General features: G+C 41.1%; 1 protein-coding gene across 2 annotated transcripts in view; it reads left to right on the top strand.

The window, feature by feature from the left end:
• Positions 1 to 23,380, top strand: part of LOC137563722 (protein kinase C-binding protein NELL2) — a 391,218-nt gene that overhangs the window by 209,028 nt on the left and 158,810 nt on the right. For both annotated transcript variants that reach the window (XM_068276574.1, XM_068276575.1), the window contains one exon: positions 8,912 to 9,014. In XM_068276574.1, coding sequence (XP_068132675.1) covers positions 8,912 to 9,014 — 103 coding nt within the window. The remainder of the gene's footprint in view (positions 1 to 8,911; positions 9,015 to 23,380) is intronic.

Genomic DNA, 23,380 nt, shown 5'->3' with positions numbered 1-23,380 from the left:
ATAAAATATTGTATGCTTCTTTTAAGGTATTGCATTATGGAGAGTAGTGGAGCACTCAGTGAGAAGACTCTACATATGCCCATATGCTTAGTTTTCTTTTCACTAGAAGCTGGAATATTTTATTGACCCCTTTTCATGACTGTAAATTGTAGCCCCAGGGTTATTTTAAATAGAAGAGAATAGAAGCATTTGAGAGCTTAAAGCACAGGGATAGGGATATGGAGGCTGACATATTTATTTCCTCGTTAACAATTCAAATTCCTGGCTGTTATGCTGACCCTCTGCCTCTAAGTTTTACCCACAAACCCTAAACAAGCTTGAAGAGCCTATGTTTCTGACTAAAGTCTGAGGCTGCTTACACACTAAGACGTTACAGGCGCACGTCAGTGCGCCTGTAACGCTCCCCCAATGCACAGCAATGTAACACAAGTGGGCTGTTCACACAGCCCACGTTGCGTTACATGTAACGCTGCACGTTCTGCCGAAAGTGCAGCATGCTACGGTGTTAGAGCGGCTATAGCCGCGTTAGACTGTTTTCACATGCGCAGTGGGGGGTGAGAGGAGGCGGGGAGATGCTGCTACAGTAGCCGCGCACATGGCTACTTCATAGTCACTGCACTGGCGGCCGCTGATTGGCCGGCGGGACCACGTGATGCGGAGTGTCTCGCTCCGCATCACGTGGTCCCGCCGCCCAATCAGCGCCACTCTGGGAGACCTTATACGGATAGAGCCGCCTAACGCGGCTCACTCTACCGTCCTCTCCCGCACCACCATGCGTTGCATTAGGTGCACGTTATGCGACCTTAACGTACCACCTAACGCAACGTCTTGGTGTGCAAGTAGCCTGACTGGATTAGCCACATACTTGTTCCAAGTGTGTGATTCAAATTCTACTGGAGCCAAAGAGATTAGTTGGATAATACCAGGCAACTGGTATCGTTTTGCTGGGTACTCACGATGCTATTACCCGTCTGATTGGTGAGAATCAGATGATTTTTTTCTGTCATCTCTGATTTGCTCCCATTCGATAATGGGATCGATTTTTACAAAGTTATCACAGGAAAATAAATCCTATAATCGATTGGAAACACTGTGGACATGTACACACAATGCAACTTCCCGTCAGATTACCCGTCGATTGGACGGGAAATTGCATTGTGTGTACCCAGTAGTTGAAAGGCAATAAAGATGGCAGCCTCCATCTTCCTCTCAGTTCAGGCTTCCTTTAACTTTTCCTTTTTTTTAACTTCGCGCCCCCCCCCCCCCCATTAAATTATGTAATTGACAATATACTTTAATATTTTGCAGAACTGGGGTTGGGTTCATATCTGAAAGAGAACCTCTTTTACAGTCCAACACAGGAAATACAGCGCAGGAGATTTCAGTGCAGCCGGTGCCACCATAGATCTCAATAGGAATTACTGTTATAGCGACGCAGAGTGTAACTTCGGCGCCGTCAGAAGACAGAGCTGTCGTTACTTTTAAACACTGTAATTCGGCTTCCAACAATAGCTGGAAGCCGAATTACATCATTCCCCACCATCCATGTGGACCTAGAAGGGGAATAGTATTTAACGCAGCCGGGAACTTGTGCAGCAGCAGGATCAGCCATACCGGCTGTATCCTGTGCCCAAGTCTACCGGCGGCTACTTATGTCATACGCTTTACAGTAGCTCTTTTTGGAAATACCATAGTATGTAATGAAAAAACACAATTGTTTGTAGTACATTCTGGGGTACCCATTACACAGTTTTTTTGAATGTGTACTACGTAAGGAAGAGCCATATAGAAACCAGAAGGTACATATACATAAATATGAACCAATGCTTTGTGCTATATTATTCAACAAGACAGGATAGAATGCATAGAAAAACTCAAACTGCCTAAAGCGTTAAAAACGCTGAAGTGTTAGTATTTTAATCTATGAATGCATTACATTGTACTTGCTCATAGCTAATTACTGCAGCCAAATAGATACGGTATTTCCTAAACTCTTATGGAAATGTTTCATGGGATCCAGATGAAATTGCACATTATCAATATACTCATTAAGGAAAAATGTACTGTTGTCCTTTATGGTTATACTGTTTTCCCATTATGAAAGTAAATGATGCAAGATTAATTCACACTTTGTCATTTCTTCTTGAGCGTGTTTGTTGAATTAATTAACAGCAAAGAGGAAGCGATTGGGTTTTCATCTCAAACTAAAGCTTTAATGGGAAAATTGCAACGCATACAATTTTCTCATGAGATTTCCTCACATGCATGCAAAATAGTGTCTTAATGATGGCAGACAATTTGTAATGTCATTTCAAATGACTGCTAAAGCTAAATGTTTATTGTTATACAGTTTGGCTGAAATAGCATTACATTTTCTTTACCGGAGACCTTGAGTTGACGTTTATACTCTTTATGGGCATCCGAGCTGATGACACATACATAGGTACATACATACATGGACTCTGGGATTATCATTGTCACCACTTACCCCCAGGAGGTAGGGAGTCTGACATTACCAGAGCTTCAGCCAGTCATCATGGGCAGCTGGGACTCCTTTTGCTGTGACAAACTCCCACGTGATGCATAATGTGCCATATGAGCTAAAGAATGATAACTTGTCCTGGCCTACATTTTATATGTTATGTAAAGGTAGATAGCTAGATAGACAAATGATTTTCCCATAACAGCACACACAGCTTTAGTTGCTAGACGTTGAGTTGGAGCAAGGTTGTATTGTTTACTTTGTGAGGTTTGTAGACTATCCCTCATCTTGAGAGGTAGGGCTCTGAAAGGCAGTCAGTGCTGTGCTATAGCTGACCCAGAATCCAACCAGATCATTTGGCAAAAGCAAATTTAGGTCATCCCAGTATGGAAGAAAGAATTGTTGATTTATTGCTATTACACAGAGATGTTCTACCTGGGTATGTGGTATATTGTGTAACATTTTGTTGTTATCTGTGCACTTAAAGGGATACTACATGCATAGATAAGTAAGCTTTAAAAAGCAATAATGCTATTTCGTGTATCACTGAATTTTCTTATGCTCCACCATATCCTTTATTCTATTGCTTTTGTTAAAGGATACCCGAGTTGACATGTGCCATGAGTAGATAGACATATACTGTGTTCCTTTTTTTTCTTTCTCTGCCTGAAAGAGTTAAATATCAGGAAAGTAAGTGGCTGACTCAGACGGTAAGTGACTACAGTGTGATCCTCACTGATAAGAAATTCCAAGTATAAAACACTTTCCTAGCAGAAAATGGCTTCTGAGAGCAGGAAAGGGATGAAAAGGGTCAATATTTCATATATTTTAGCTCTGGCAAACTTCAATGAATGTGTCATTGAGCAAAAACAATAAAACAGTTAAAACTTAAAAAGTAGATTTAAACATAAAATAAAACTGTGGAATATCTTAAAAAATCATTGTAGGAGAAGGAAGATCGATACAATTGTTTATTTCATTAGTTTATTTTCACCTCTGGTGTCCTTTAACATTGGAGATATTTGGAGAAATTTGCACCAAAGCTGGAAATAGGATTTCATTGAACATTTCTAATTCTCAGGTGTTGAGCAGAGGGATAATTCTAAGTAAGATAATTGTAAGTTTAATCCTATAGTATAAAGGCAGTAGGAAAAGTCTGAAGTTGGCAACACGCGATACACTTTTTTTTTTTTTTTTAATTTCTTTTTAATTCAAGGTTTACAATCAATTTTTTCTAATTAATTGTAACATTTAAAACAATCTGACCAATTTTTGCCCAGTTATGAAAACAAAATGATTGAAAATTTTCATAAAAATTGATCAGAAAAATCCATCATTCCAAATGGACTTGGTATATCAAATAAAAATTAAAAATCTGATATGATTTCTTGCTCTAATAAAAACAGTTTTTGATTTTTTGGGAAACCTGATCATTTTAATCGAATTGCTGTAAAATTGCATTATTTTATTGTATCGTGTGTGGCCACCTTGAGACCGGTTACTCAGTAGAGAAACAAGAAAAATGAAACTTGTTTATTACTAGTATAAGCACAATAGAACAGCCTAGAGTACACAGGATTTCAGTTTAAAAAAGGGCATACAATTGTTTATGCAAATATATTGCATTATTGATCAAGGCCTTAAGTTAATTTTGGGACACCAATTTATTGGCAATTATACTTCACATCAGTACAAGTGCATAGAAGTAATGTTTCCTAAAGTGCATAGAAGTGATAATGTACATCTTCTAAAATCTCTAAGCATCTTCAAGCAGGGATCACACTTGCACTCTTTTTGCAATTTGGAGTGCACTAGCATTTCTTGCTGCCTTTTTCTGTACATCATGTGTAGTTTTTCTATATGCTTCTAGTTTCCACATGTGAACAATGAACATACATGTATGTGGAAAATTAGATGTGTTTAAATGCACTGCAAATGTGAGTCCTTCCTCAGTGGATATCATAAGCAATACAGACATTTCATTCACACACATGATAGCAATCCTGACTATAGTGTGATATGCCCAAGGTGAGGGTGGCAAATGCTAACTACGTAATAGGTGACAATATACAGCTAATCCAGTTCACTTTAGAGAGGGATGCCTGGAGACTGTGTCACATAAAACTGATTACTACCAAATAATGATTTAAAGCAAGAAAATGAAGTAAGAGAAATATATTACCCCCACATTTGGCCTGACTACTATAAGGACATAAAACAATAATTGACTAAGGTAGGGGATTAGATTGTGAGCTTCTCTGAGAGGCAGTCAGTTCCATGACTTATTACACTATGTAAAAATTCTGTGCAATATGTCAGAGCTATATAAATACACAATAGAAGTAACATATATTCCTCAGGCTTGCTTTTAAATTGGATAAATGGATTACCAACTCTTAAAGACTCCAGTAATCTATATATTTTAGGTAGGTTTTAATTATAATGCCCCCCCCCCCCCTTCAGTTATTATTACACATTTACTGAGCACAGAGCAAAAACCATCCCTTTAAGGCAAAGTCCAGAGTCCAATGGACTGTTTTCACATGGTGTCTGACAATTAAATTAAGCACAGTATATTGGGAAAATCGTATTTTCTTTGTCTGGGAGAGCCACGGAGGGTTTCTGTTGTAATAATATAACACACTTGTAGCAAATAAATCCTGAAAATTGCAAATAAATCCTGAAAATTGTAAACAAAGGCCTGGTATAATCCAATAATATGCCCTTTCCTGTATGCCAAACTGCATTATCCTTATTGTTACTGTTTATGTCTCCATGAAGCTTTGCGTGGTTTACACATAATACACTGCAGAACATTTGGCCTTTTTTGAAATAAATGAGTCTACTTAAGAGTAACCAAGCAGCTCGGGGAGACCCAAACCACTAGGAATGTATAGGGGGCTAAAAGAGACTGAAAAGCCCTCCAACTAAAAAGCAATGCCTATTGTGATTTGCCTTCTTCAAACAGAAGGATACTTGCAATAATTCAGCTTTAAGTCAACATTTGTGGTTTCCCACAATGCTTCACTACTGAATATGCAAATTATATCTTTATGCCCCTGTAAGCCAGGCTAGCATTCAGAACCGCTGGTGTATAGCAAACCTATAGCCCTATGAAGACTTGTAAGAAAGACATCAGAAAGTAAAAAAGTCTCTCCTGTTTTTAGCAGGATTTAATAGTCAAAGGACTGTGCCAGGCATAAGACAAACATTTTAGACTCCCCTTTGACTTGTTGATGGATGGACTCCACAAGGCCTCATAAAATGTGTTGTGGTACCTGGCACCAATGTGTTAGCAGCAGATCTTCTAAATGCTGCAAGTGGCCAGGTGGGACCTTCAAAGATCGGAATTATACTTCCAACACCTCTCACAAATTAACAACACACATCCACACTCACGATTCACTTGATCTAAACGAAATTGTAATTCATCAGATCAGGCCACTTTTTTTCCACTGTTCTGTTGTCTAGTTCTGACACTCATGAGACAATAGTATGAAATGTTGACAGGATGGGGATCAGCATAAGCATAGTAACTGGTCTAGAGCTGTGTGCAGAATGCACTGTGTGTTCTGACACCATAATCTCATGCCCAACAGATTAAATGTAGTTTTTGCAGAATAACACAGGAAATTACTTTATGCATGAGTTCAGGCCTTCTTGTGGCATGTCAACTGTACTGGGGGATACTGATTTCTCTGTCAGCTGAACTCGTACCTCCTTGCTGACAGACAACTTGGCTTTAGAGGGAGTAAGCAAGCATCTGAAGATTGGAAATAAATAGAGGTGTATACCGCTACACTCCGGCAAAGGACAGAGCTGGACCTAGGTGGCCTAAGCCAATATTATAGCTGGAAAGAGAAGAAGAGTGGGTCTCCAAAGTTTATTCAGGACTTATCCCATACAGACAAACATGCACAATGCTGACATGTTTCGGACCTAGTGTGGTCCTTAATCATCCTATGCACAATGCTGACATGTTTCGGACCTAGTGTGGTCCTTAATCATCCTATGCACAATGCTGACATGTTTCGGACCTAGTGTGGTCCTTAATCATCCTATGATTAAGGCCCACACTAGGTCCGAAACATGTCAGCATTGTGCATGTTCGTCTGTATGGGATAAGTCCTGAATAAACTTTGGAGACATTGAAGCGGACCCACTCTTTTTCTCTTTCCATCTGAAGATTGATTGCTGAGGAAATGGGTTACCGTGAATTTTCTCCATATATGCATCTATGAGTTGTGGGGACCCATTACACGGTTACCATTTCACTAGTTGTATTTTCTTTGACCCCATTTGGTAGGTAATTATCACTTCATACCTGAAATACCTTAATAGAGTTGCCATTTAGGACATGCCCTGATCCAGTCATCTAGCCATCACAATATAACTCTTGCCAAAATTAGTCAGGTCTGAAAACTGACCTGTCACATGCAGATACTACCGAATGACAGATAGATATTAATGACATGTAGGTAATCCTGAATGATAGGCAAATTCCAATGATATAAACACAATCCCAGCATGCACATAGCAATATCAAGCAGATTTCAAATGACAGGGAAATACTAATGGTGAACAATATAATTATGCAGACTCTCTAACTACCCCAAAATCATAATTGGGCAGAATGCCCCACCAAACATGATTAAATGCAGTGCACCTCAAACAACAATTGCCCCCAAATAATATTCAGACGGTTTCCTAAAAAGCAAAGTGCCCTCCAAACAAAGTGCCCCAAACAATAATGTGGAAGGTGACCTGCAAATAACAGCTTGCAGAGTGACCCGCAAATAACAATATGCACAATACCCAATGTGCAGCATGCCCCCCCCCAGATAGCTATATGCAGAGTCTCCCTACAAATATTAGGCAGAGTGGCCTCAACTGTAAGAAAAATAAATAGGCATAGTGACCCCAATTGGGCAGTGTAACCCCTATTTATTATATAGACTAACAACCAATTCGACAGTGTATGTATTGGGCTGATTCCCCCCAAATACTATGCAGCATGTTCCCCAATTAGGCAGAGTGACAGCCAATTAGAGTCCTCCAAAAAATTGGCAGATTGACCCCCAAATATTAGATTACATTCTTCCCAAATAAGAAGCATAACCTCCAAATATTAGCCCAAGTGACTCCCAAGCAGTGGTGCGTGTTTCCTGCAGAAATGCTATATTTACCAACTGGAGCTAGCCTCTTTGTCCCTCACTCCACCAAGACCAAAACTCCTGCATGCCACACCTGATGGCATGAAGACCAGTGTGATGTGGCATGGCACATATCAATCTGCTAGGCTGCATCACTCCAACTTGGGTGCGGCATGCGCTATCGCAATCATGTATGACAGGCCACATGCAATTGCTTTTTAAAAGTCTCTTCAGGGGCCAGTAAGACAGGTACCTTGAGAATTCCTGGCTATAACCATTCAAGATATAATTAACTGGCACCAATTGTGTTTCACTTTGAAATTATTTCTACAGCCACTGTACAGAACTTATCATTTATGAACTGCTTGTGTTGTAATTTGTGGTGTTGTCCTTTACTGAAAGCGTTTATTAGGTGATGGTGTTTCCTGTGTTTTCACCACTGACACAGTTGAAATACATGTGCCAGTAGATGCACACATTCAGCTTCAGTAATCTTGAGACCGATGCTTGGGGTGAGCTGACTAAGGGTTACAGAGCTTCAGAATTCAGATGTCTATCCCCAGCTAGTTTATAAAGAAGAACGGCTTGTGCTTTTCATGTCATGACAGAAAAACAGTTCAGTTGTAATGGAAGGACCGCGCTCCACAGCTCAGAATTTGTAGCCATACTGAAAATAATTGGCTGCTTGATTTCCTTCCAACACAATTGCCTTCTCTCAGTTACTGCTCTTACAAACGGCTTAAAAGACACATCACACTGGACAATTTTTGGGCTCCTCTATAAACACTTTGTAAACATGACTGATACAGTATATCTAGTTAAAACTAGGCTTTGTGCTTTGGAATAAAACCATAAACAAATGCCTCTATTCTGCACAAATTTTAGCCGTTCTCATTTGCCAAACTCCTTCGCTTTTATAAAGAAACTAGTAACCTTAGCCCATCTAAAAAACGGGCTAGGTCTGTCTGTACTCCTCCAGGCGCTCGTGCATGCGCGCCACTCGTGCACACGCACGCCCGCCGCACATGCCCGCCCCTTCTGGCCCCGTCCGCTCTCCGCTCTACACAGTCTCTGCATCCCTGCCTGCACGGGACACACACACAAGAAGTCAGGCACAGGGACGCAGAGACAGTTGCATATTATAGAGGATATAAACATACAGTATATACTCTGTAAATAAATTGATAGTGTCACTTGCAACACATGAGATCTTATACAGCTGCACAGAATACTGTACAAGTGTTCTAAAATTGTGTATTCCTCCCTCTCTCCACAGAATGGGACTGCTCAGTGTGAAACCTTAGTCTGCACAGAACCAGCCTGTCCAGCATACACGGCACCTGCATTTGTTCCTGAAAAATGCTGCAAGGAATGCCAGCGTAAGTCTCTGCCATTACTCTGACTCCTTAGCTGTGCACCTAAACTAAATCAGTTGACTGATTATTGACTTAGATTTATTGATCCCCTTGTGAAGTAGATGTACAGTTATGTTTAAAATAAACCTGACACCTGTGTCACAAAAATGAACTATATGAACTAAAGATCTGCAATACACAGAGTGCAATAATTACATACTAAAGAGGTTCCCCACAGATGCTCAATAGGGTTTAGATCTGGAGACATGCTTTGCTGGTCCAGCACCTCTATCCTCAGCCTCATTAGCAAGCCAGTGGTCATGTTTGCTAGGTCATAGGGGTGTTTGGGGTTGTTCTGTTGAATTAATGTGAACAAAAAACAATATACAGGATATCACCAAACCACCTAAATCGGCCGTCACACCCTAAATGGTTAGAACATGGCTTAATATGTGGGATAAGGGAGCACAAGGCCATCGGTTAAATATAATTCATTAGCATTTTATTAATCATTACTGCGTACAAAATTATCACTAACATTTAAAAATACCCCCATTAAAACCACTATGGATGGCAAGAAAGGGCACCTGTGCCATATATATGTAGTAGGCAGTCCTGGAGTGCACTCCTTTTAAAGACAGCCTACTACATATATATGGCACAGGTGCCCTTTCTTGCCATCCATAGTGGTTTTAATGGGGGTATTTTTAAATGTTAGTGATGATTTTGTACGCAGTAATGATTAATAAAATGCTAATGAATTATATTTAACTGTTGAATTAATGCCCTACAGCCCAGCTTCCAAAGGGAGGACATCATGCTTCAGTATGTCACAGTACATGTTGGCATTCATGGCTCCCTCAGTTGAAAGACGAAAAAAGTGCCTTAGAAAAAAAGGTCGCTGCTATAGACTCCCATTATAAAAGCCGTAATTTGTGGCAACTAATGGAAATGTGGGTGTAGGAAGGTGCCGATAAAATAATGCTGAGTCTTCCCACTATGAACATTATGGCTCTGCACAGTGGGCGCTCTGTTATGTAAAGCTGCAATTTGGATAGCGGAAAGACTCGGCACCTGCTATTTTATCGGGCACCTCCCTGTGCCAAAATTTCCTCTCATTGCTTCAAATTGCTGCTCTGGCAGTGGAGGGGGAGATCAATATTTAGGGGCCATGGGGGAAGGGATGTAGGCACCCCTGGGTGAGTGCTGTAAAAACAGCGCAGGCTATTTGGGCGTGGCCGGCATCACCATACACCGTAATAGGAATTATTGCTTTAGCCACACTCAGTGAGTGATTTGTGCTCCATCAAGACTGAGCACAAATTACTCTAAAAACACTGTATTTTTTTCGACCGCCAGCAATAGCAGGAAGCCAAACTAAGTCTTTCCCCCACTATCCACGGCATCTTGGAGGGGGAATAGTAATTAATGCTGCGGGGACTTGTGCAGGAGCAGGTTAAGCCTTTTAGTGGCTTTACTCTGCGCCCAAATCTCCCGGCGGCAGTCTCATAGATATGCCCCTGGGGGGGAGGGGGGATGGTTAAGGATAGGAATAGGTAGTGGGAGAGTTCTGAGTGAGAGTAGGGTTAGGCCCAGTTATTGTTGGAATTCAGTAGTAGAATATAGCTAATTTTAATTCTACTAGCGGCCCCCTACTACCCTGTCCCCTTTTTTTACAGGCTCCTTATCAATGTAGCCCCCCTAGCAAGTTTACACTGTTATGCAAGCTTTACACACACACACACACACACACACACACACACACACACACACACACACACACACACGTGTTGAACAAAACTGCAGCAAGGAACAAAGCAGTACAAATATATATGCATTACTATGTGGCTTCACCTACTTATGTGGATAATGTAGTGCATTTTGTCTGTTGTCTAATTGTAATAAAAGATAGCCTGAGGCAAGGAAAAATTCATCTTTTTACCTTGCAGTGGTCTTCTGTAGTATGAGCAAAGATGAATCGCCGCATCTGCACGGCTGAACGATGTTTTTAATCCTCTGGTACTTCCTGGAGGTGGCAGAGCCTTGGGCAGTCGCTCTGCCTTACATTCGCATCAATCTGCGCTAATTGCCGCCTCTCCCCACCCCTCTGTCTTCTTTCACTGAGAGGGGTGGGGAGAGGCGGCGATTGACGTGAATGAAGGCAGAGATGCAGCCCAAAGCTCTGCCCCCCCCCCCCCCCCCCCGGAAAGTCGGGGAATTTTGCCCCGGGATTTTGGGGGGTTAAATACATTGATTTTTTTTCATCGCTTGAGGCTCTCTTTAAAGATGCACAGATATATTTATTTAATGTTTTCAGAATCCTGAGGCAAGTTACACTGAAATGATGCCAGACTGAGACCAGTGCTAAATACGGGACCCCCCATTACATTTATATGATGGTGTGGGCTATTAAATGGAGAACCTGATTCTGGTCAAATAGTGAAACTTGATGCGTTCATTTTTGGGCCACTATTTCTGAATTTCAGCATAATGCAATTCAACACAAATAAATGCATTTGTACACAAAGGAGGTAGCATTACTCTGGATATGCATTTGCATTACACTAAGACAGGCTTTTGTAATGGTTTTGTTTGCATTGCTTTTCAGTGACCTGAATAGAACATGTTGTGTTGAATAAAGTGCAGTAGAACACAAAGCAATATGAAAAGCTAGAATTGCAGTGAATTATATACAGGTGTATCCTGCCAAAAGAATTCACATTTAAACTTCATTAGGATGCTATGCCATGCACTCCGTCTGCTTATAAAATCTGGCCAGGTGCAGAAATAAATTGCTCATACACTAGATCAAGCCAACTAATGGGGTCTGGGCCTTCTGTACCTCCGTACTGTCCAGAGTGCCCAGGAGCCTCCAGACTCTGGTATACTCAATATATAAACACTGAACCTTAAATACGGGCTAGAACTATGGAGCTAGACGTCGTCATTTGCAATTTCAGCCTCCCAATTATAGAGCGCTTGTACATTTCTGAAATGTTGGCAGAGCTATTTGGAATATCTTTAGGGGTCTGCTCTTGACTGTTAAAGTGAACTTGAGGTGAAAATAAACTGATGATATTTATAATTGCATCTATGGAAATAATCCTAGGTATTATAAAACGTAAAGATGAAGCCGGCACCATCCAGTGCTCTTTTACAATTTTATTTGCAGACTGTCATACAATAGAGCAACGTTTCGGAGTGTAGGACATGCTCCTTTCTCAAGCTATGACAGTCTCACATTGACACATAAAACAGCAGTTTAAATACCATTCCACACTTTTAAATTGACCAATCACTGGCTGTGTAACACTATCAGCCTACCCCCTGTCGCCATGTATTGGCGGACCTGATGGGGAACTGTTTTAAGATTGTGAGAGCCAATGGAAAGCGAGTTACCAACCTGCAGCAGATGTCCGTCACCACCACATTCCCACATCACCGGTGCAGCCTCCTGAACCGACGTCATAGCAGTTGAAAACACCCATCGGCCAGATGGACCGGATGGGGAACTATAGAGTGGGTGGGCGGCACTGTAATGTCACATGGACGTTACCGAGGAGACACCGAGGACGCGGCGGAGTCTGAATAGACTCCATCCGCCTCCAGAAGGCAGGTCCGATGTACGTCCCTGCCAAACCAGCCGGTCACATGGACGGGAAGTCCACCAATCGGCTGATACCTGGTCTCTCTGACTAGCAACGTGAGACCCGGCAAGTGCGCGTTGCCATAGAGATGGACGCTATATGAGGCTGCATGTGAGAGCGCAATAGGACAGGAATTGCTGTAAACAGCACTGCTGCTATAATACAGAGATCAAATTCCATATATTAACCATAATATTGAACAAATGTGCATATAGTTAACCCACAGAGGCAGAGCATGATGTACAAATCAAATATAGTAGATAATCGTACATAAACAGAAAGATAGAGTAGGGGACCAGGAATTAAAGAAATGGTGACAAATCATATTCACGGTTTAAACTGCGAGGTTCTATAGTATCTAATGTGCAAATCCAATTCGCCTCAAGGTACAACAGCAGCCTGTGTCTATCGCCACCTCGTTTTTCAATGATCTAACAGTGCAATTGACTTACATTATGTTTAAATGTGGTGAAATGCTATGCTGAAGGTTTCCCTCTGAGTCCGCCTGCACGATCTAGTAAGATGATTGGCTGTGAAGGAATTTGATTTTATTGGTCCTATTGACACATTGATACTATTTAAGGGGTGTGTTTTGTGATGCATGTGTATGGGCATTCTCGGCTTGAAAAAGGGCTGAAGACCTGAAACAGCGGGCTGTCGCCGCATAACCCTATGATTTTATCTTTTTCTGAATAAAAGAGCTTATGTATACTGCAGTGCCAACCTCCTTCGTGTGTTGAGTAATTGTGGCGAAATGACATGCTACTGGTTGCTCCAAGAGGCGCTCACGGATTGTATGTTTATGTGTGGACAATCTAACTTTAAATTTTTGTGTGGTCTCTCCTACATAGATGAGGCCACATGGGCATTTCAAAATATAAATTACATATGTTGAATCACAATTATATATATACCCTTGATATCAAATTGTGTACCTAACCTGGGATGTGTAAAATAATTACTCCTGATGACTGCGTTACAGTACATGCAATTAAGGCCTCTCCTAGACCCCTCTGGGGGCCTAACAAGAGTGCGCATTTCAGCATGGGTAAGTTTATCCACTGGCGTAACAATAGGCCCTGCCCCCACGGCCCACTCGGGCCCATTTTAGAGGGCTGGAGGGGTCGCAGCATGAGGGGAGAGCTATGGCCACATTCGGTGGGGAGGGGGGATGGTCCCCCCCTCCCTCACCTCGGGCTCTCACCTCCAGCATCAATACATTTGGGTATGCAGGCGGCGGGCAGCGGCAGTTACATACATTCATGTGCGATCCAGCGTGGAAGTTCCTCTATCTAGCCTCTGACGCGACTTCCTGTATAAAACAGGAAGTCACATCAGAGGCTAGAGAGAGGAACTCCCACGCTGGAGTGCACGGAAGGTATGTAACTGACCTGAGGACAAAGCTTGTTCACCATCATGGTTTAGGGGAAGGATATAGAAAGCTGTCTCAGAGATTTCAGCAGTCGGTTTCCACAGTTAGGAACATATTGAGGAAATGGAAGACTACAGGCTCAGTTCAAGTTAAGGCTCGAAGTGGCAGACCAAGAAAAATCTCGGACATACAGAAGCGACAAATGGTGAGAACAGTCAGTCAACCCAGCACCAAAGACCTACAACATCATCTTGCTGCAGATGGAGTCACTGTTCATCGTTTAACCATTTGGCGCACTTTACACAAGGAGATGCTGTATGCGAGAGTGATACAGAGGAAGCCCACAGCACAAACAGAGCAGCTTGAGGTGTAGTAAAGCACATTTGGACAAGCAAGCTTCATTTTGGAATAAGGTGCTGTAGACTGATGAGTTATTTGGGCATAACAAGGGGAGTTATGCATGGAGGAAAAAGAACACAGCATTCCAAGAAAAACACCTGCTACCTACAGTAAAATATGGTGGTGGTTCCATTATGCTGTGGGGCTGTGTGGGTAGTGCAGGCAAGGACGGATCAAGACCAAGTTGCGCCTGGGGCAAGGTCAGGTTTTGGCACCTAAAGGTCAGGTTTTCGCCGCCTTTCTAAGAATTCAACAAACTGCGCCTGGGGCAAGATACCCGCTTGCCCCCGCCTAGATCCGTCCCTGAGTGCAGGGACTGGGAATCTTGTCACAGTTGAGAGATGCATAGATTCCACTCAGTATCAGCAGATTCTGGAGTCCAATGTCAAGGAATCAGTAACAAAGATGCAGCTGCGCCGAGGCTGGATCTATCAACAAGACAATGATCCTAAACGCTACTCAAAATCCACTAAGGCATTCATGCAGAGGAACAAGTACAACGTTCTGGAATGTCCATCTCGGTCCCCAGACCTGAATATAATTGAAAATCTGTGGTGTGAGTTAAAGAGAGCTGTCCATGCTCGGAAGCCATCAAACCTGAATGAACTAGAGATGTTTTATAGATGAATGGTCCAAAATTCCTTCAACCAGAATCCAGACTCTCAATGGAACCTACAGGAAGCGTTTAGAGTCTGTAATTTCTGCAACATGAGGATCTACTAAATATTGATTTCATTTCTTTTTTTGTGGTGCCCAAATGTATGCACCTGCCTAATTTTGTTTAAACAACTATTGCACATTTGCTGTAAATCCAATAAACTTCATTTCACTTCTCAAATATCACTGTGTGTGTCTCCTACATGATATATTTAACTGACATTTTTCATCGCAACAACCAACGATTTATACAGAAAAATCATGACGATTAACAAGGCTGCCCAAACTTTCGCATCCCACTGTATTATCAAACTAGGTGTTCAAAATTGACTATGTAAAAAAAAGTCTAAGTAGCTGTGTAAACATTTTCCTACTTTGAATTAGCAAAAGCTTGAATTCATTGTGGGTAGGGTTAAGCTCTATTGGGACAAATTATTCTCAAAAGGGGTGTCTGCTTCAATGCACAGTCAGTGGTGCTTTTTTGCACATCAGACTACAGAGTATTTTTCTCTGAAACAAAAAAAAAAAAAAAAAAAAAAAAGGTGAAAAGCTGTGGTGTCAGACAATTACAAATGTTTATAACAAGTTACATTTCCTCTGCTCTCTGCAGACAGTTCAGTCAGAGAGGCAGGACTTTCTCTCACACACAGGTTTAACGGATGCACAGCACTGTGAGGAAATTCCCCCATCCCCTCATGGCTCACTCTGCCGTCAGATTGCAGTGAACTGCTGTCAGTTTAGAGTGTTATTAATTTGATAGAGTAAACAAAAGAGATAAGCAAGTGAATTGTATACATCATTATTTACCAGCACTTCAGGAACTCTCTCAATCCCAGGTAAAAAAATGTTAATCAATAGTGTTCCTTTAAATGCTGGCCATGAGAGAAATTTGTCAAAACTCAGAGTGCATGACAGCTTACTGCATGTGGGGCTGTGCAATCAGACTGCCCTTGGTGACCCATGTCTGCAACCAAAAACTGTCTACAAAGGGCATGAGCATTTGGACTGAAACATGGAGCAATAGAGGAGGTCTAAGCCGCCCTTAGGGCGGAGCTATGATGCCATGGGAATAAAAACAACTGTTTGTCATGGGCTGGCCACACCCTGAGGAAGCGCGCATGCGTGAAACCGGTCGGTGGGAGGAGCTTGAGGATCCCACACGCTATCCGTGGGAATACGTTTGGACGCTGGTGAGGACGGCGATGTGCCCGCGAGATGAGATCCCGCATCACTACTGAGAGCACACACGGTATCCGTATCCAAACGGACCAGCGTCCCACAGCCATTTTTGAATTGCAGCCGATCTTAGACACGGAACCTTTTTATGCACGGGAGGAGGACATGGTGAAACTTCAAGGTGTGCCATTCACCAGGGAGAACGCTTGAACTGCACTACTTCAAAGCGGCAGGTAATTTAGAGCTTTTGCGGACTTACCCCTGCCTATATGCTACCATTGCAGCTTCAGCCACCCCTGCTGCTTGCTTCCCGCATCTGTTGATCCTCTTTCCAGCTTTGCCACTACACATCTACTAAGTTCAAATCGTGAGCCTGCGAGTGGGGCTCGCTTGGCGGACTACACCACTTGGTTTATCCGTCCATGAACTGTTTGTGACAACTATCTGGAGTGCCATTTACCTTCCGTGTCATTATTGAACTGGCAGTGAATTTATAATTTTTTGGCTGCATTTTCCCAGTGTTGGCCCCCAAACACTTGGGTGATCCTCGCTCCACGGACATTTGGGTTTTTATTGGTGGGTGGGTTGGACAGGCATCGGGCTTCTGACATCCAATATTGCATTTTACCTTTTTTGATACAATAAAGCGATGATTTTTTTCATACCATTTAATCCCTTGTCAAGTATTGGTTTAATCACGCTTTGCACTTCAAATTCCTTTTTATTACAATAGAGGAGGGCAGCCTGGTTGGCTCAAATTTTCTGTTAGACCATGTAGACTCCTAGGTGGGTGTGCAGATCTTACCAGAGAAAGCGATGGCTATTGGATGCACTATGTGAATAAGGCAGTGTGATGCTCTGAGCAACGTTATATTGGGAAACGTGTGGTCCTGGTTAGGGATGGTCAATGAGATGCAAATCATTTTGAGTTGATGCAAGATTATGCAAGTTTTGTATGACAATTTATGCATTATGAAAATTGACCAATCACATTTTACCTTAGTGGGACTTGATTGGTTCATGTTCAAGCTGCGTAAATTTGCATACAAAATTTGTATAATGCTGCATCAACTCAACATTATTTGCATCTCACTGACCATCCCCTAGTCCTGGTATCCATGTGGGACTTGCTTTGACTTCTACCACATAGCTTATAATGGTTGTAGCTTATGTACACATCTTCATGGTGGTGCTAGTCTGTGGTTGCTGTTCTCGATTTTGTGTATAGTTCCTTTCTGCTGTATAATAAATGAATGTGTTTGTACAGTGATAATCCTCACGGTAAATTTTGTTTATTTCTGGTTAGATTATATATAAAACGTTCCAGGTTGTGGTTCAACGCAGAATTTCTCATCACCATTTTAGAATGTACCCCTATTTGAAAGTTAGTGCTTACCACGTTTCTCTTCTTGTAGGAGACCTCATCTGAAGTAATGCTCTTATCACTTACTGTATATATTAGTAGAGCTCCAAAAGTGTGTGCTAATCAGAGATGGATTAAGATGTAATGGGGCCATAGACTAGGTAATAGATTTGGGGTTGTTTTGGTAAGCTGAAGTGGAGAGAGGTCAGAGAAGGTGGCAGGTGGGTCCTTTCACACCCACTAGGGCCCAGGTGCCTGCCTTTGTTGCCTGGTGGATGATCCTGCTCTGGTGCTAATGCATCCAAAATGTCCCCTAATGCTTTTAATTATCTGAACAAATAAAACAAAATCTTATTATAAATGCAATTGTGGTTGGGGTGTTTTGGCACTCTATGGAAAAAAAATACAGGAGACAAAAAAGGGAGCCCGATAGTGCAGTATGTCAATAATAGGTGTGGAGAAATTAATTAATTGAAAGGGCTACTCACAAAGGAGGGTTGCAAAGGGCAACCGACCACAGGAAGCAGGTGGAGACCATAAACCCGACTCCACTCGGGGTGGTCCAGGACGGACCTGGTTGCTGTTGCTCTCTTAGAAGAAAAAGGATGGACAAAACCTCAACCGTGGTAAAACGGGTGTTCTGTCACCACCCCTCGGACAAACATGTACGGGGGTATAACGATGCACAATAAGGGAAAGAGGCGCCCTGATTTGAATAAAAGCTTTTAAAACCAGTTTAAAAACGAAAAAGAAAAATGAGGTATCTTACCTCAATGAAGAAATCTCTGTAAACTTACAAAAGATTTTTATTTGACCACAGGCAACGCATTTCGCGGGTCTGAGCCCGCTTCCTCAGGCCAATACAGTGACAGAAATCATGTAGCATAGAGAGCATCTCTAGAGTTATTATAAATTAATTAACAATTCCTTTGTAATGAGACTTTATTTTTTCCTAATTTTTTTTTAATCTAAAAATTAAGGCTGTGACGCATTCAAATGCCCCTTACCCCAGTGGAAATACCCCTGGGGTACTTATACTGAGTGCTGATAGCCCAGGGCCTGGTGTAAGTCATAGCATGTGGTACTAGCTGGCAACTGTGATGCTCCCAGAGACTGCTATTACATAAAAACATACATTAAGTTGTGTTGGCTGCGAGACAAAAAAGCCTCTCTCTAAAGCAAAGGAAATAAATTATTTACATGGCTGGCAGATCCTATTTTTAGAGTTTTTCAAAATGAATGACGTAGAAGCCGCAGCGCTGAAAAAAAAAGCTTTTAGAAAATAAGAAAGCTGAAGGAATCTCATCTGCGATTTGGGCTGTGAAAGAATGCACTTAGCAAATTGTATTAAATGTTAATCCTAACTAATTTTATACAGTGTGCTAAGTAATGACATAGGGCTTTTAGGAGCTCTTGCATTGACTGTGCTTTTTGCAGAAGGCAACTGATAGGTGATCTGTATAGTGCTAAACAGTGCAGAGCAAAACACCACACTATTAAAAAAGCTGAAGACGCATGCTGTTTCACAACCCAAATAGCACTGCATTGTCTCCAGAGGTTTGGGAAAAACCTTAAGAATAAGTGAATTTAGCCTCAGCAGCAAAACACAATGTATAGCCTTGTTAGCTTAGCCAAGCACACAGGAATTTACTTATTCAGGTGAATGGAGCTGAACCGTGCATATATTTAACAAGTGCAACGCTTTAAAGTGTCTGCATGCATATCATTTATTTTTTTCTTGTTTGTTAATGAAGAATACACAAAGTTGCATTAACTTTGCAGAGAAAATCTACTTACTCAGCTGACTGCACAAAGCAGATTTGCTGGATTAATTGCTTCTTCGTATTCTTTCCAAAGTTGAAAGATGTTAAAGTGGGGCTCTAGTCAAGCAGCTCTGTGTATAGTTTAAATTGTGTACAGTGGTCAGTGTGTTTGTACTCCTACCTAAAGCGGAATATAACCCTGCATTTCAACTTTGCTCTAAATCATTATTTACAGTATATTATATGCAACCAGCATTTTTTTTTTTTTACTAGACCAGCATTGGAAGGGTTACACAGGGCTTTAAAGTCCCTAGAGATTTCTGCAGACGCATCCGAACTTCAGTTAGATACTTTTTGTTTACAAATATGTATCTTTTAGTGTTTATTGTGACTCATCTCTCTCACTGAGAAGGAGCTTGGAGGACAGCCAAAGAGTGTGTAACTGTTTATCAATAGATACATCTAACTAAATAGAATGTAACTATCTGAACGTCTGCACGGAACTTAAAACCTCTGTGTTTAACCCTTCCAATGCTGGTCTAGTAAAAAAAAAATGCTTTTTGCATATAATATGCTGTAAATAATGTTTTAGAGCAAAGTTGAAATGCAGGGTTATATTCCGCTTTAAAGTGATATGAAACCCAGCATGTCTTCTTTGCTCCAAAATATTATTTACAGCGTATTATATACTACCACCATTTTTTTATTTTTACTACAACCGCATTCAACTAGTTAAACACTGGACTTATATGCCCCCTGCAGGGAAAGCTGGAGGCATCTGAACTGGAGATAACATTATCTTGTGTTTACTTAATTGTTTCAAGTGAGGAATGTAAACATTCTCTGGCAATTCAGACACTCCAGAGCCCAGACAGATACTCAGAAAGCATATCTGGGAACATTACAATATGAACACATTTAATGTAATATCCTAAAAAGATGGGCTGGTGTCCTATCAGACCAAAGTTAATTATTCATCATCTTATTAATAGCAATCAAGAATCAATTCACATACACCATGTCAACAAAAATGCTATAATTTAAACAAGAGAAGAGATTCAAATACAAACATACATTTACCAAATCTAAAACCTATTAATGACATTGGTATCATGGCATATATAGATGGATGTGGCTAGATTAGCACCAGAGAGAACATGGGGCTGCAGTCCCCCATGTTTAGATGTAATAGTTCAAAACCTGACCCACAATCGATACGTTTGATGTAGAGTAAGTAAAAACTGTAGAAGAAGATGACCGTACAAATCCAGATAAAGCTTGTTAATGAGCAAATCCAGACAACAATCCAGCTCAAAACCACAGGGACTGATATCTCTTGTTAACCACCATGGGTAGCAATGTCCACAACAATTCCCATTCGCAGAAGATGTGGATTCAAACCTGTTCGCTAAACAGGCATGTATAGAGGAAGCATCCACTGTGCATTCCCAATTGCAGAATGTAGTGGTTATAATGAAGCAAAGCATGTGCAGCCAGCGTTAGCAAAAAGCAAACATGCATGAGCCAGATCAGACTGTTCAATAAATATTCTTCAATAGAGCAAACCAATCTTTGCATGAGATGTTACTCATTCGAGGTAGCTCCACTGTGGAAGAGAACTGCTGTACATCAATAGAGGGGTCATCAATAGACCTTAATACATTCAAACATTCCCACCTCTAGTGCACTCTTGCCTTTTGGAAACAAAGAAAGCAAAAATGGAAGTAAAAAACAAAAACAAAATACACATAGGCACTTATTAATATTCACTTTTTCAATTTTCAAGTTTTCTCCTAAAACATGATTTTTCATTTTCTAAATATTAGAAAGGAACAGAGGCGCCAGAAAGAATAAAATATGGTAAAACCACTTTTAAAAGGGAGGTAGTGGTGGACTTACCTCCCCACTGAAGACTCGAATTGTCTAGTTTAGACAAAAGCTTTATTCCACTAAAATGTGGCATGTTTCGCAGGTTTGTAACCTGCTTCCTTAGGCAATTACCAGGAGCAACAGCGTTGAGCTCTTAGTAGGCATGGTGCCTCCGGAGAATGTTTAGAATAACTTTTCAGGCCTCTGCAATTGAAAAGTACCAAAAAGTAGGTGAAAAGGTACCAAAAAAATTATACTGAGTATTTTCATCCTTTAACCACTTAGATAGACTGTGCAGCTCCTGCTGCCTGAGGTGCGCGATCGCTCCCGCCACCTGCCGTTAGCCCCCGATCAATGGATGGGAATATACTTCCCATTCATCGATCTTAGTCCCCCGCAGAAAAACAGACGGTCTCTTATAAGACACTGAGGTCTTTCTGCAACCCAAAAAAAAACCCACAAAAAAACAGTTTCCCCTCCTCTCTTGTTCCTGGAAGTGAGATCGTTCGCTTCCAGGACGTTTTGACTGTGGCCATCTTGTGGCCAAATAGTAAACTACACTCACATTTTTTATTAAATAATTACATTATATTACATTTAAAATTAGCTGTTTACCTCCCACACCAAAAATTACCCAAATAAATGTTTTAATTAAAAAAAAAGTACAATAAAAACAAACAACATAAATAGTTACCTAAGGGTCTAAATGTTTTAAATATGCATGTCAAGACAGTATATTATTATATTTTTTTAAATTATAAGCTTGTAAATAGTGATGGACGCAAATTGAAAAAATGCACCTTTATTTCTAAATAAAACATTGGCGCCATAAATTGTGATAGGGACATCATTTAAACGGTGTAATAACCGGGACAAATGGGCAAATAAAATACATGAGTTTTAATTACGGTAGCATGTATTAATTTCAAACTAGAATGGCCAAAATCTGAGAAATAATGATTTTTTTCCATTTCTTTCTTAATCTTCTTCCTGTTAAAATGGATTTAGAAAAAATAATTATTAGCAAAATGTGCCACCCACAGAAAGCCTAATTAGGGGTGGAAAAAACAAGATCTAGATTAATTAATTGTGATAAGTAGTTAAAAAGTTATTGGAGAATGAGTGGGAGGTAAAAGTTGATCAGATGCATAAGGTGAACAACACTGTAGGCTGAAGTGGTTAACAGGTGTGAAAATTTCATCTAGGAGAAAACGTAGCAGTGAAAGTGAATTTAAATAAGGGACGTGGTGTGAGTTCAGGCAAGTATGGAGGGTTAACTAACCCAGAGATGTTTGCTCAAAGATTGCATTGTGAGTGAGAGCATTGATGAAGGATAAAGCCATTCATCTAAACATCTGGCTTCTTCCTCCTCTCAGGTTCAACCACCTTGCGCCTAACACCGATCGGCGGTCGCATGGTGGCTCCCCCAGGACCGCCTAATGCCAATTTGCGTCATGTCCTGGAGAAGGAAATTAGCGGGGATTGCGCTTGAGTGACGGAGCTATGGTACATAAACAGCCTGCCAGCGGCGATTGTTCCCGGCAGACTGTTACAATTACAAACGGCAGGTTTTTTTTACTTTGTACAGCACCGCGATCTACCGCAGTGCTGTACTGGGGACAGCCCTGTTACTTGGAAGTCCCCTAGAGAAACAAACCGTGATCGCTTTCATAGGCTGATGCCTATAAGAGACGATCGCAGGTATTGGGTGTTGGGGGGAGGGAGGGAGGGATAAATTATCAAGAAAATAAACATTTTAATTCAAAAATAAAATACAATAAAATTAATAAAAAAAATACTGATTTCAGCAGCAGTCAGATGCCACCAACAAAAAGCTCTGTTGGTGGCAACAAAAGGGGGCAAGATTCAATTGTGTGCTAAGTTGTATTGCCCTGCAGCGAGCTGTTAAAGCTGCAGTGGCATGAATTGTAAAAAATAGTCTGGTCACTATGGGGGGGTGTTAGCCTGTGGTTCTTAATTGGTTAACAATTTCTTTGTTGAAGTTTTGGTTAACGAATAAACAATGTGTTTGCAAATGATAACCCTTACAACTAGCATCCTTACACTCAGTTTATTCCACATGATTTTGCTGACTTCTTTGATGTTTTCTTTAGTTTCTGACTGGCTTGTTTTAAGAGGTGGGT

The sequence above is a fragment of the Hyperolius riggenbachi genome, chromosome 3 (assembly GCF_040937935.1).
Source record: "Hyperolius riggenbachi isolate aHypRig1 chromosome 3, aHypRig1.pri, whole genome shotgun sequence".
NCBI classification, from domain to species: Eukaryota; Metazoa; Chordata; class Amphibia; order Anura; family Hyperoliidae; genus Hyperolius; species Hyperolius riggenbachi.
This window is presented reverse-complemented; position numbering and strand designations above follow the sequence as displayed.